This window comes from Pseudophryne corroboree, chromosome 4 (genome assembly GCF_028390025.1).
Source record: "Pseudophryne corroboree isolate aPseCor3 chromosome 4, aPseCor3.hap2, whole genome shotgun sequence".
In the NCBI taxonomy this organism is placed as follows: Eukaryota; Metazoa; Chordata; class Amphibia; order Anura; family Myobatrachidae; genus Pseudophryne; species Pseudophryne corroboree.
Genome location: NC_086447.1, coordinates 346,775,046 through 346,790,725, shown reverse-complemented (window position 1 = coordinate 346,790,725; position 15,680 = coordinate 346,775,046). Strand labels below are relative to the sequence as shown.

The following is a 15,680-nucleotide window of genomic DNA, read 5'->3' as shown; positions in this document are numbered from 1 at the left end:
AATCGCTCCGTGTTAGCTCCTCCTTCAATGTCTCCAGCTTCTTCTGCAAAAGCCTGATGAGGGGAATGACCTGACTCAGGCTGGCAGTGTCTGAACTGACTTCACGTGTGGCAAGTTCAAAGGGCATCAGAACCTTGCACAACGTTGAAATCATTCTCCACTGCGCTTGAGACAGGTGCATTCCACCTACTATATCGTGCTCAATTGTATAGGCTTGAATGGCCTTTTGCTGCTCCTCCAACCTCTGAAGCATATAGAGGGTTGAATTCCACCTCGTTACCACTTCTTGCTTCAGATGATGGCAGGGCAGGTTCAGTAGTTTTTGGTGGTGCTCCAGTCTTCTGTACGTGGTGCCTGTACGCCGAAAGTGTCCCGCAATTCTTCTGGCCACCGACAGCATCTCTTGCACGCCCCTGTCGTTTTTTAAAAAATTCTGCACCACCAAATTCAAGGTATGTGCAAAACATGGGACGTGCTGGAATTTGCCCATATTTAATGCACACACAATATTGCTGGCATTGTCCGATGCCACAAATCCACAGGAGAGTCCAATTGGGGTAAGCCATTCCGCGATGATCTTCCTCAGTTGCCGTAAGAGGTTTTCAGCTGTGTGCGTATTCTGGAAAGCGGTGATACAAAGCGTAGCCTGCCTAGGAAAGAGTTGGCGTTTGCGAGATGCTGCTACTGGTGCCGCCGCTGCTGTTCTTGCGGCGGGAGTCCATACATCTACCCAGTGGGCTGTCACAGTCATATAGTCCTGACCCTGCCCTGCTCCACTTGTCCACATGTCCGTGGTTAAGTGGACATTGGGTACAACTGCATTTTTTAGGACACTGGTGAGTCTTTTTCTGACGTCCGTGTACATTCTCGGTATCGCCTGCCTAGAGAAGTGGAACCTAGATGGTATTTGGTAACGGGGGCACACTGCCTCAATAAATTGTCTAGTTCCCTGTGAACTAACGGCGGATACCGGACGCACGTCTAACACCAACATAGTTGTCAAGGCCTCAGTTATCCGCTTTGCAGTAGGATGACTGCTGTGATATTTCATCTTCCTCGCAAAGGACTGTTGAACAGTCAATTGCTTACTGGAAGTAGTACAAGTGGGCTTACGACTTCCCCTCTGGGATGACCATCGACTCCCAGCGGCAACAACAGCAGCGCCAGCAGCAGTAGGCGTTACACGCAAGGATGCATCGGAGGAATCCCAGGCAGGAGAGGACTCGTCAGAATTGCCAGTGACATGGCCTGCAGGACTATTGGCATTCCTGGGGAAGGAGGAAATTGACACTGAGGGAGTTGGTGGGGTGGTTTGCGTGAGCTTGGTTACAAGAGGAAGGGATTTACTGGTCAGTGGACTGCTTCCGCTGTCACCCAAAGTTTTTGAACTTGTCACTGACTTATTATGAATGCGCTGCAGGTGACGTATAAGGGAGGATGTTCCGAGGTGGTTAACGTCCTTACCCCTACTTATTACAGCTTGACAAAGGGAACACACGGCTTGACACCTGTTGTCTGCATTTCTGGTGAAATACCTCCACACCGAAGAGCTGATTTTTTTGGTATTTTCACCTGGCATGTCAACGGCCATATTCCTCCCACGGACAACAGGTGTCTCCCCGGGTGCCTGACTTAAACAAACCACCTCACCATCAGAATCCTCCTGGTCAATTTCCTCCCCAGCGCCAGCAACACCCATATCCTCCTCATCCTGGTGTACTTCAACACTGACATCTTCAATCTGACTATCAGGAACTGGACTGCGGGTGCTCCTTCCAGCACTTGCAGGGGGCGTGCAAATGGTGGAAGGCGCATGCTCTTCACGTCCAGTGTTGGGAAGGTCAGGCATCGCAACCGACACAATTGGACTCTCCTTGTGGATTTGGGATTTCGAAGAATGCACAGTTCTTTGCTGTGCTGCTTTTGCCAGCTTGAGTCTTTTCATTTTTCTAGCGAGAGGCTGAGTGCTTCCATCCTCATGTGAAGCTGAACCACTAGCCATGAACATAGGCCAGGGCCTCAGCCGTTCCTTGCCACTCCGTGTGGTAAATGGCATATTGGCAAGTTTACGCTTCTCCTCCGACAATTTTATTTTAGGTTTTGGAGTCCTTTTTTTTCTGATATTTGGTGTTTTGGATTTGACATGCTCTGTACTATGACATTGGGCATCGGCCTTGGCAGACGACGTTGCTGGCATTTCATCGTCTCGGCCATGACTAGTGGCAGCAGCTTCAGCACGAGGTGGAAGTGGATCTTGATCTTTCCCTAATTTTGGAACCTCAACATTTTTGTTCTCCATATTTTAATAGGCACAACTAAAAGGCACCTCAGGTAAACAATGGAGATGGATACTAGTATACAATTATGGACTGCCTGCCGACTGCAGACACAGAGGTAGCCACAGCCGTGAACTACCGTACTGTACTGTGTCTGCAGCTAATATAGACTGGTTGATAAAGAGAAGATGTCTATGTAACTATGTATGTATAAAGAAGACTGAAAAAAATCCATGGTTAGGTGGTATACAATTATGGACGGACTGCCTGCCGAGTGCAGACACAGAGGTAGCCACAGCCGTGAACTACCGTACTGTACTGTGTCTGCAGCTAATATAGACTGGTTGATAAAGAGAAGATGTCTATGTAACTATGTATGTATAAAGAAGAATGAAAAAAATCCACGGTTAGGTGGTATTACAATTATGGACGGACTGCCTGCCGAGTGCAGAGACACAGAGGTAGCCACAGCCGTGAACTACCGTACTGTGTCTGCTGCGACTGGATGATAAATGATATAAAAAATATATATATATCACTACTGCAGCCGGACAGGTATATATTATATAATGACGGACCTGCTGGACACTGTCTGTCAGCAGAATGAGTTTTATTTTTATAGAATAAAAAAAAAAAAACCACACAAGTGAAGTCACACGACGAGTGTTTAACTTTTTCAGGCAATCACAATATAAGTATACTACTAACTATACTGGTGGTCAGTGTGGTCAGGTCACTGGTCAGTCACACTGGCAGTGGCACTCCTGCAGCAAAAGTGTGCACTGTTTAATTTTAATATAATATGTACTCCTGGCTCCTGCTATAACCTATAACTGGCACTGCAGTAGTGCTCCCCAGTCTCCCCCACAATTATAAGCTGTGTGAGCTGAGCAGTCAGACAGATATATAATATATATAGATGATGCAGCACACTGGCCTGAGCCTGAGCAGTGCACACAGATATGGTATGTGACTGACTGAGTCACTGTGTGTATCGCTTTTTTCAGGCAGAGAACGGATATATTAAATAAACTGCACTGTGTGTCTGGTGGTCACTCACTATATAATATATTATGTACTCCTGGCTCCTGCTATAACCTATAACTGGCACTGCAGTAGTGCTCCCCAGTCTCCCCCACAATTATAAGCTGTGTGAGCTGAGCAGTCAGACAGATATATATAATATTATATATAGATAATAGATGATGCAGCACACTGGCCTGAGCCTGAGCAGTGCACACAGATATGGTATGTGACTGACTGAGTCACTGTGTGTATCGCTTTTTTCAGGCAGAGAACGGATATATTAAATAAACTGCACTGTGTGTCTGGTGGTCACTCACTATATAATATATTATGTACTCCTGGCTCCTGCTATAACCTATAACTGGCACTGCAGTAGTGCTCCCCAGTCTCCCCCACAATTATAAGCTGTGTGAGCTGAGCAGTCAGACAGATATATATAATATTATATATAGATAATAGATGATGCAGCACACTGGCCTGAGCCTGAGCAGTGCACACAGATATGGTATGTGACTGAGTCACTGTGTGCTGTGTATCGCTTTTTTCAGGCAGAGAACGGATTATAAAGTAAACTGCACTGTCCTCACTAGTAAACTCTCTCCACTCAGTCTCTACACTTCTACAGTAACAGTACTCCTCCTAGTCAGCTCCAGTAAATCTCTCTCAGTCTCTTATAATCTAAATGGAGAGGACGCCAGCCACGTCCTCTCCCTATCAATCTCAATGCACGTGTGAAAATGGCGGCGACGCGCGGCTCCTTATATAGAATCCGAGTCTCGCGATAGAATCCGAGCCTCGCGAGAATCCGACAGCGTCATGATGACGTTCGGGCGCGCTCGGGTTAACCGAGCAAGGCGGGAAGATCCGAGTCTGCTCGGACCCGTGAAAAAAACCATGAAGTTCTGGCGGGTTCGGATTCAGAGAAACCGAACCCGTTCATCTCTAATCACAATGAAGGAATTCAGGATCAGGAATTTTGACAGCAATATTGAATGCACTAGTCCTAATTCTAGTATTTGTATTTATTGTTTGTTACATGTTCTTTAACATTAAAATAAGGAGACATGCCAGGTCTTGTATACAGTAGCTACTGTATATTCCCCACTATGTGCAAGAAGCAGTTCCATAAAAACACAGATAATTTGATCTAAACAGACAATACTTTGCTATTATTGCCTGTGTTTAAGCAACAACTAACTGCACATGTAGAAATTCAGTATAAAACAGGATTACTTTATTAAAAATAAATGTTCACAGATAAAATGTAGACATAATTTTAAAAAGCTGCAACACATTGTAAAAACCATACGTTATTTGCACTACTGCAAACTTACCGGACCAGAGGCCAAACACAGTCCTCAGGCAGGTTTTAAGGATAACCAAGCTTGGGCATGGGTGACTAATTAGTACCACAATCAATCTGATTTAACCATCTATGCTCAGCCATGGATATCCTTAAAACCTGGACCATTATAGGTCCTACACACTGGCCGATATTCCTCAAAGATATGAACAATCTCGTTCATTATTGAATGAGATAACGTTCATATCTTTCAGTGTGGAGTCACCAGCGATGAACGATGCGCGGCCCCGCGCTCGTTCATCGCTGGTTCCCAGGCGGCTGTGCATGCAGGCCAATATGGACGCTCACGTCCATATTTGCCTGCACTTCAGTGGAGCTGGGTGACGGGGTGAGTGAAGAAACTTCACTCCCCCCGTCACTGATCCCCCCCCCCCCGCCGGGTCGCCCGTATCTGCCGTCGGGCAGCTCAGCGGCTAATGTTTATATGTATAGGGCCCAGTAGGGTGCCTTGAGGACTGCATTTGGGAACTTCTGTGCTGGACCATTAAAGATGAAAAAGTATACAATAGCTTGGTCTATTACACATGCATATTCACATTGCTGTGGCATTTACTGTAAGCACACTGGAAAACAAACTTCTGAATTGTGCTACATTATAGTAAAGCTGGACCAATTTGACGGGTCAGGTAAATAATCACATTGCTTCTAGTCCCCAGTTTCTGGGGGAATACTGACTGCAAACTTGTAAAATGACCCAGTGCCTTATTAGGAAATTATCTAATGTATTACATAATTATCTTCCCTCTAGGACAACTTGGGCTGGATGGCACACACACACACACACACACACACACACACACACACACACACACACACCTAGACTATTAATGTAAACAGTTACATTGTAAAAAAAAAAAAAAAAAACTAAATGAAGCCCATGTCTGCTAACTCCTTTTCATTGTGTAATAATAGTCCTGTTCTGCTTTTCCTACTTCTTTCCAATTGTAAAAGCATGGGTTAGTCAGGTTATTGCAACTGGAAAACAACATGGGAAAACAGAATCAGTCCTCCTACACTGTTAAACTGGGTGTGATGCTTGCTGACATGTGTGGGACAAGTAACAGGCTAATATTTGCTAAAGTCTTTTTACTACTACTTCAGACACCTAAAACACCCCTGGTACAGCCTATAGTGTAGATTGCTTCATTCTTTCACACAGTATAATGCTGCACAGCAGCAGACAGTAAAAGAAAATGCGAGCTAATATAAACTTGCTAAGGTTATAATTAGCAGTGTCAGTCAGATCACTATTCCTGTATGGCACACTTGCAGTATGCAGCAGGTGGACCACATACTGCCCAATCATGTACGTCGTGCAAACAGAAGAGGTCATACCTGATCCTGGAGCATTATGGACACAATACAATAGCAGCAGTGTGGGTCTTACCTTAAAGTACGCCCTCTGAAGGAAGTTGTAGGGAATCCTCCGGTGGAACTCACTCTTGATGTCCTCACTGACTCTGTGCCTGGACAGTGTCCCCAGCCTGCCCTCCTCGCACTGCCTGGCACAGGCTGCCCGAAGCAGCAGGACTCCAGCTAAAGTTATATCCCAGTTACTGGGGACCAGTTCAATGGGGTACCTGCGCTTGCAGCCCACCCTGCAGCTTATCTTGGTCTGCCTGAGCTGAGTGAAGCTGCTGATTGCCTTTTCCATATACTCAACCACCTTTTCATAGTCATTTCTGTAGTATGCCTCAATCCCGCTGTCATACAGCAGGTCATAGGGATCCAGACTCTGGACGGAGGAGGACTGCAGTACAGATAGAAGTAATGGGACACACAGCTCCTGGAACAACATGTCTGCTCTGATCCCACTCACACAGGGTCTGGATCCCTTTAAAAAAGGGTCTGTGCTTCTCCTCTCAGCACCATGTGTAGCCCTGACTGACTCACACACAGACTAGGCAGCAGCCGGCAGGCCTTAAAGCGACACTCACTCTTTTTAGGAGGAGTCCAGAGGAGCAGCGCTAGATTTAACCATCCACAAGGGAAATAGTAAGCACGTCTCCTGCATACACACTCTCTGGAGTAGTTGCCAAGGCAGGAATGTAGAGGGAACGATGTTTTCTTTATGCACACTCACATATGTATACAGATTGTGTCTGTAGGCACCTATTATTCATTCATTTATTTATTCATTTATTTATTGATAATGCTCATGTAACTATTTCCTATAGCTATGTTTGTTTACAGTGTCTGTGTGTTACACTTTCTAAAAACACGCACATACCATAGCCATGCCTCGCGCTGTAAGTGTCTGAATAATTAATAGTCATTTATTGAAGAGTTTATGAATTGATACATACGTACATTTATTAACAACAAGAAAAGAACGTTTGGTAAAATAAAGTAAATGTTCATAGAGTTAATTAGATGCATTTTATTTGTCCAACTTGCGCTAGACATTAATATGTATGTTTTTTCTTTGGGTTACCACTTGCTTTATGCTTAGTTTATGAATAACATATCTAAATGTTGTAGTATGGATTTTTAGGGGTCTATTTTCCATTTTAGGTGCTTTGGAAACTAGCATTATATATTATTGTGATACTGATACATAATGCTGTACTGCTAATTTTATGCTGCTTGTTAAATTGGCTGCTGTCGTCGCCATTGGAGTCTACAGGGACAGCAGTAAGGAATAGGAAATAGGTAACCACCAGAGGTTAAACCCTTATATGTTTAGAGGAACAGTGGGAAGTTAAATCGCTAATACCACTTTCACACCGCACAAATAACCCGGTATCGACCCGGTATATTGCCAGGTCAATGCGGGTCGCTGTGCGGTCTGAAAGGGTCACTCCCGAATTCCCGGGTCACCTGACCCGGTATTTCAACCCGGGAATAAAGAAGGATTATTCCTGGGTTATTACAAGGTCAGATGCAGTGTGAACGGGTTACCCGGGTTGATGCGACCCGGTACCCATTCACCGCATAGGGAGAAAGGTTATCCCTTAGTAAAATATATTGCATTTAAAACACTGTAGGCATACATAAATACACAGATTATAGTGCATCTTACACTTGCGACTACTTGCGCCTGGAGAGGCTGAACAAAGGAAGATAACAGCAGGCAATTAGTCATTAGGGAAATCTAGAGAGGGATACTCTGCCCAGTGTCGGACTGGGGCATGATGGTCCCACCCAGGATATGCAATCACAGGGGCCCACTAAGGGGCATTGCCATATGCTGGAAGGGGAGTAGCCACGTGACCAGAGAGGAGTGGCCAGCCATTATAGGCGCCACCTAGTATAATATATAAAGAAAAAGAGCTCTACCTCACTGCCCACTTCAAGCTGTTGAAAAAAACTGCACTTATTCAACACTGTATTCAATTGTGGGCATTTTTCGCTCGTTTTTTAATCCATTTTCGCCCATGCCATTTCACTTTTTTTTTCTTTGTGGAACGGATAGGGGGAAATGGACCCAAAAATGGGCAAAACCGCCTGTGAATTCGCCAAAACACGTGAATCAGCTGCAAACTCGCAGATACACGTGATTTTCACCAGTGCCGGATTTTTCGACCAGTCGAAAAAACAGCACGGGCATTGAATAGTTCTAATGTAAATTTGACCTAAAAACGGGCATAATTGAATACCCCCATCTATTTGGGGATACAGTCACTAACGCAATCAGCCAAGAGCCACATGAAGCTGACAATGGTACCATCTTCCTGTGGATGATGCAGCTACAGGGGGTCATTAAAATTTGATCGCTGCTATGCATTTTTGCACAGCGGGCAATCGGGTACTGAATGCGCATGTGTATTCACCGCAATGCGCAAGTGTGTCAGACAACTACAGAGGCCATCGCTGGTCAGCGACGGCATGGTGCGAAAAATCCGTTCGCATGGGCGTTTGCAAGGTGACTGACATGAGGAAGCCATTTGTGGGTGGAAACTGACCATTTACAGGGAGTGTCTGGAAAAACGCAGGCGTGCCCAAGCATTTTCAGGGAGGGTGTCTGACATCAGCAGAGCCGGCCATAGGCATAGGCAAACTAGGCAATTGCCTAGGGCATTTTATATGCCTAGGGGCATCAGCAGCTTCTGCTGATTAAAATGATATGCGGCATGCCTATATTCTGTGTGTAGCATTTCATATGCAGATACAGCCACAGTCGCCAGAGCCGGATTAAGGGGGGGTCACAGGGGGTACATTACCCTGGGCCCCCCTGCTGCTAGGGGCCCCACAGTTCAGTGTGCAGCTGCAGTGCAAATGTGACACCCTTAATAAGACCACATAGGTGCCCCCATATGTATATTTATGTAGGTATCATTTCTGGTAGTGTAATGCCGCCATCATTATACTGTGGCTGCATTTAACATTGGTGGACAATGGACAACTGAAGGCTGTCATCCTCCCTGTAGCCGGCGCGTGAACAGAAAGTTCTGGGACTGCCGCGCGCCGGTGCACAGGGGAACAGACACCGAGCTCGTGAGGGAGGAAGGAAGGAGAGCGCGGACGGACGGTTAGAGAGAAGCTTCGAGAGAGAGTGCGACGTGAGGAGAGAGATGAAAGGAGGTGTGCGCTCCCGGACCTGAGTGATTGCGGTCTGCGGCACCCACAACACTGACCCCGTCTTCGGTGAAAGAAACTCCAGCGCCGCATCGGCAGAGTGCCCAGGGGAGAGCCGGAGCGGCCCCGTGATGTCCGGTCTTCAGAGCATGTGAGGAGAGTCGCGGCTACCGTCGATCGGACACACCAGGAGGCAGTCAGGGAGAGACAGAGCCCACCGTGACTGACTGGAGGGCCGTGGCGGTACACAGATCCCCGCTGAGAGTCAAAGTGAGAAGGAGGTGGTACAGTTATATACCTCCTGGTAAGAAAACGGGATTCTGCGCTCGGCATCTGGAGGTACGGCTTACGGGCAGCTAAGAGGCGGACCGGAGGAGGAGACATTAATCCCTGTTATGTTTAGGGGCTGCAAGGAGGTGGGTCTGTCCTATTAATTGGCACTAAGTAGACACCCTCTCTTCTGCAAGAAAGCATCTCCCCTGTAAAAGCAGCACTAAATGAAAGACAAGGAGTGTGGCTGTGCAGACAGTATCCCAGGAGGAGGTTAGTAATAGCAGCATCATAGACAATCTGGCATCATTACGACTGGCATACTACATTAACCCTAGGCTGCACTATTATCCAAGCAGTGTAGTCACCGTGGAGTCTCTTATTGACGTTTAAGCATATATCCCTGAGGAGAGTTATAACTCCAACTCCAACGGTAAAGGCAGAGAGTTTATTACGCTGATTTATATAATCTCAACACAGCCGAGAATTGGAAATAGGGCTTAGACTATTATTACGTTGGAGATCAGCCTCCTTGCCGGCACAGCTAGTACAGTGATACTTAGTGGCAGGAAGAGAGAATGACTGAAACAAGTTATAAAGAGCAACAGTTTCAAGGCTTGTGAACTTAAGTGTCAGCCACATTGCAGTCCAGGGACCAGGACAAGTCGTCAGTTATATTGGAACAGAGTAGTTCTCCCTCAGGAACAGCATTAGCTCGTAGAATAGACTAAATTACCAGAGGATATACACTGGGAACAAGTATAGTAATTTCGTGTTCTAATTATCCCGGGCAACGAACCATGTGAGAGCTCTCATTAGGATTTTGGTAGCCGTGCACGTGCTCTAGGGATTTTGGGTAAAATTGTAATGGGCTAAGTTAGTTCGTATTAAATATGTGGTGATATATTGCACTAAGTCAGAATTTTACTGTCATTTAAATTAGTTTTCATTTCTATTAAATAATATAACACTATGCATAGATAGTCAGATACACTTTAGTATTAAATCCTTGAGGAGTGGTAGCCACGAATAGACAGCTCATGCGTAGGGAATGCATTTTATATTGATTTTATGAAATCTGAATCTTCATGTTCATGGTTTAACTTTAAACAATTGTTACATGGAAATTTACAGTTTTATTGAAAATTTGACATAAATTGATGTTTATCCAATAAAGTGCAATTTATTTGGGTACCAGAGTTTAAATTGTGAACTGAAGCGCTCACCTGTACATCGCTGGACCTTGAGGAGATAAAGGTAACGAGACTGATTTGACAGTTTGTAACAACAAACTTTGGCGTCCGCGAACAGGATAGAATGTCGGAATCACAGGAAACCCAGACTCCGGCATCCACATCAACATCTACCCGGAGGAGACTACCCGTATCACCTGGTCAATCTCCGACAGGACAAAATCAAGGGATAACATCGCCCATTACAATGCCATATTACTTTGGCGCTTCATGGCTTCCTACCTATTCGGGAGACATGCGTACCCCGGGAACCAGCCAGCTTAAGGATTTTAGGAATAAGATGCGGTCTATGTTCAAATTGTACCCGCTGAGCGAGGTACAGAAAGTGGAGATCATATTGGGACAGTTAAAAGGTTCTGCGCTAAGGGAGACAGAAGCATGGACGGAGGAAGAAAAGGAGACAGCAGAAGGCGTCCTAGAAAAATTGGGGCACATCTTCGCCTTTAAAACAATTTCTAATTTAAAAAGTCGACTGTATGCTAGAAAGCAAAGAGCTGGTGAAACACTACGGGACTTTGCTTTGGGGTTGCAAGAAGCAATGAGAGCAGTTCAAGCTTTGGACCCTCGCGAAATACAACAGGCTGAGGAAACATTAATCAACCTCTTCATCGAGGGAACACAAGAGGAAAACATTCAGTCTCAACTGAGAATGTGGCGGCGGCAGCAACCGAAGTGTTCCTTTGCGGAGTTCAAGGAAGACATTTTCCAAATTCTTGGACTAAATTCTTGCGAGGACCCTGAATATGAGGCATCAGCAGAACAAGAAGAAGGAGAAGAGGTGAAGATAATCAAAGTGCACCCAAAAACAGAAGCTGCATTATCTAAGGTGGTTACCCAACAGGCACAAAATCCATCCAACCAGGATTCAATCGGGATCTTAAATTCTAAGCTTACGGAGCTTACATTGAACCTAACCCGAATGGGTCAGAAACTGGAAGAGTTAAGTCAAAGTCAAGGTGGTAGTGCACGTCGAGAATGGCGACAAGATCGTGGAGGAAGGAACCGATCTCGCTGGGATTTACCCAGGGGAACAGGAAGACGTCCTACTGATCAATTCGATGCCCAGGGACGGCCTATCTGCCGAGGTTGCCGGCAATGCGGACACATTGAAAGAAATTGTCCCAATGGAGCTTTAAACGAGGAAACCCCGAGGCAGGGGACCGAACCTCGGGAGGAGATTTATCAATAGGTCCGTCATCTCAAGACTGGTGGCCCAGATATGTAGGTGAATGCCCTTGCCTGAAGATTCAGATTTATGGTGTGGAAATGTCTGCTCTCCTGGATACGGGTTCTCAGGTTTCCACCATCCGGCTCGCTGAGTTTCTTCAACATTGGAATAAGCAGGACATCGTATCTCCACCGACCACCTGGTTACATCTATTAGCTAGCAACGGACAACCTATTAATTATAGTGGTTACTGGGAAGCGGACATGAAAGTTGGTAGAGCAAACTTGAGCAGACAGGGATGTCTAGTGACGACTGTGTCAAATGAATTCTTACCCCCAGTCATCCTGGGAATGAATGTCCTCCAGGACTGTCCAGATGAGTTGGTAGAAGCTCTTCGAAAAGAAATGAGGACAGCTGCCCCGTGGGAAAGGAAAACGCTTCATCAGACTGTTAGAGTACTGGAAGGTCAGAAGAAATTTACCAATGACCAGGGAGAGGTTGGGAAGGCCCGAATTGCAGATCAACGACCTGTACTGCTGATGCCCAACTCAGAGCAGGTAGTCTGGTGCAAGGCTCGGATTGGTCCTGGCGGACACGATTATCATGCCATAATTGAGACCTGTGACCCGAATGGACAACAGCCATTTGCCATAGCTAGGACATTGGCAAAGGTGGAGCGAGGTAGGATACCCATTCGCATATTGAATCCTCACAATTATCCTATTCGTCTCTTCAGACACTGCCCGGTGGCGAAGGTGTTTCAAGTAGACTTTCAAGATGTTGTGGAGAGAGAGATACTAACGGCACCTCAGGGAGTATTGCCCGAAAATTCTTCTGCCATTGTGAAAGAGAGCCCGTGGTGGAGTGGAATCCAAATTGGTGATCAAAGCACTACAGAGGAACAGCGAGAAGGGGTGTTAGACGTAGTCCGAAAAAATTCAGTGGCTTTTAGTCAACATCCCTCCGACTTTGGGAAAGCCAACGGTGTGTATCATCATATTCATACAGAAGATCATCCTCCAGTCAAAGAGAGACACCGACCCCTACCTCCCGCAATGTATCAGCCGGTACGTAATATGATTGCTGAAATGAGAGACGCAGGGGTTATCCATGAGAGTCACAGCCCGTGGGCAGCTCCGATTGTTATTGTAAAAAAAAAAGATGGAAGTCTTCGGTTCTGTGTGGACTATCGCAAACTGAATGCCGTGACCCACAAGGACGCTTACCCACTACCAAGAATCGAAGAATCCTTGACCGCCTTGAAGACGGCAGCCTACTTTTCCACGTTAGATCTCACCAGTGGATATTGGCAAATTCCGATGGCACCAGAGGACCGGGAAAAAACGGCCTTCACCACTCCAATGGGCCTATATGAATTCGATCGAATGCCTTTCGGACTCTGCAACGCACCCGCTACGTTTCAGCGTGTAATGGAACATTGTCTGGGACACCATAATTTTGAGATGGTACTATTATACCTAGATGATGTTATCATTTTTTCAAGAAATTATGAAGACCACCTCCGGCATCTAGACGAAGTGTTCAAACAGCTCATCAAAGCTGGTCTGAAACTTAAGCCGACAAAATGTCACTTGCTAAAACCCGAGGTCCAATACTTGGGACATATTGTTAGTGCTGAGGGTGTCAAACCTGATCCAGAGAAGATACGCGTGGTGCAAGCCTAGCCCATACCCAAGACGGTGAAGGACGTGCGAAGCTTTTTAGGTTTCGTGGGGTATTATCGACGTTTTGTGGAGGGTTTCGCCAAAGTGGCAGCTCCACTACATGAACTACTACGTGGCAAATCTGGACAAGAAAGGAGGAGTTCGTCCTTAATCATATGGGGCAAAGATCAACAACGCTCTTTTGAATTACTAAAGACCTCTATGGTAGCTGCTCCTCTTCTTGCCTATCCGGATTATGAGAAGCCTTTCCAAGTTTATACGGACGCGAGTCATCGCGGTTTAGGTGCGGTGTTATCCCAGATACAAAATGGACGAGAGAGAGTGATAGCTTATGCCAGTCGAGGTCTCCGAAAAACCGAGCGAAACAGCGAGAACTACAGTACCTTTAAGTTGGAGTTGCTCGCTCTCGTCTGGGCCATCACAGAAAAGTTCAAGGACTACCTAGCTGCTACCCCGTTCGTTATCACAACTGACAATAACCCTTTAGCTCATCTGGCTACGGCTCATTTGGGAGCACTGGAACAACGCTGGGTAGCCCGCCTGGCTAACTTCCAGTACACAGTCAATTACCGGAGTGGAAAGTTAAATGGGAATGCTGATGCCCTGTCTCGCCTACCTACAATAGACATTCCGGAAGTTGAACAAGACCAAGCGGAGGATGTAGAAACTCCGGTGTTCAAATCCCTGAACCAAGGATTTATAGTAACTTTGGATCCCGTTTCTACTCAGACCATCTCACGATCCAAAACTTCTCCTGCTGACTTACCCACAGTAGACTGGAAAAAGGTCCAAAAGGAAAGCTCAGTATTGAAAGAACTTATGGAACTTATTCGGAAGGAACAACTAATGAACAAAGCCCAGCGAGCTAAAGCGGACCCAGAATTGGTGAAGTTGTTGCGACACCGAGACCGCATCCGAGTCCAGCAAGGACTCGTGACACGTATCAGTATCGAACCAAGCACTCACCAACCCATCAATCAGATTGTAGTTCCAAAATGTCAGGCCAACATCTTACTTGAAGCCTATCATGATATGTCTGGACATTTTGGCACACAAAAAACCGAGGCAGTGTTACAAAGGAGGTTTTTCTGGATCGGTATGCGGGAGGACATTAAAAGATGGTGTAATGATTGCGTACCATGCATTTTAAAAAAAACTCCAGCCAGTAATCAAAGGGATCCCCTGCATTCCATCCGGACTCAACGCCCTCTAGAGATTGTTGCACTAGATCACGTAAAACTGGAGTTTAGCACCAGCGGGTATCAATATGCCCTTACAATGACTGATCATTATAGCAAGTTTCTGGTAGTCATACCCACGAAAGACTTAACTGCAAAAACCACTGCAGAAGTATTTTTAAAACACTTTGTGAGGCCTTATGGATATCCCGACCAGATTCTCACCGATCAAGGCCCTGCCTTTGAATCGCAGCTATTCCACGAACTCTGTTCGCTATACGGCTGTCGGAAATTGAGGACAACGGCCTATCACCCACAGGGGAATGGGATATGCGAACGGGCCAACAGGACCATCATCGGGATGCTAAGGAGTTTATCTGCGGAGAAGCGTACAAAGTGGCCCACTATTTTACCCGAACTCACCTACTTGTATAATAATACCGAACATTGTTCTACCGGGTTCACACCCTATTATCTCATGTTTGGCAGGCAGGGCAAGTTGCCCACGGACTTGGAACTGAACCCTGTTCTGATCGACCCGATAGATCCTAAGGTTGATTGGGTACGTGAACACCAGCAGCGGATAAAAACTGCCAGACAAATTGTTGAGCAGAGGATGGAGGCCGTACATAGACGACAAGAGAAAGCGTACAATACTAATGCTCAGCCTCTTCCTTTACAGGTGGGAGACAGAGTCTGGTTGAAGAAGAATCATCGCTCTAGCAAACTGGATGCTATGTGGGAGTCTAGTCCATATGTTGTGAATGGTGTACCAACAGGTAATATCTATACTTATCGAATCCGTCAAGGTTACGAAGGGCCTGTCAGAATTGTACCTAGGGATCAGTTAAAACCATGTACTATGGAAGTTCCGGTAACAGAAGGAGACTTCTCGGTGACAGAAGGGCAGGATATCCCACGAGACATTCCACTACATGATCCT

At 46.0% G+C, this 15,680-nt stretch overlaps 2 protein-coding genes across 3 annotated transcripts in view; one reads left to right on the top strand and one right to left on the bottom strand.

Moving 5' to 3' along the window:
* Positions 1-6,579, bottom strand: part of P3H2 (prolyl 3-hydroxylase 2) — a 267,791-nt gene extending 261,212 nt beyond the window's left edge. Inside the window, exon 1 of one of the 2 annotated variants that reach the window (XM_063916463.1) lies at positions 6,053-6,579. In XM_063916463.1, coding sequence (XP_063772533.1) covers positions 6,053-6,463 — 411 coding nt within the window. In that variant the 5' untranslated portion in view covers positions 6,464-6,579. The other variant, XM_063916464.1, reaches the window with a different exon arrangement.
* Positions 1-15,680, top strand: part of LOC134909517 (thioredoxin domain-containing protein 2-like) — a 57,919-nt gene that overhangs the window by 19,068 nt on the left and 23,171 nt on the right. The gene's annotated exons all lie outside the window — the stretch shown is intronic.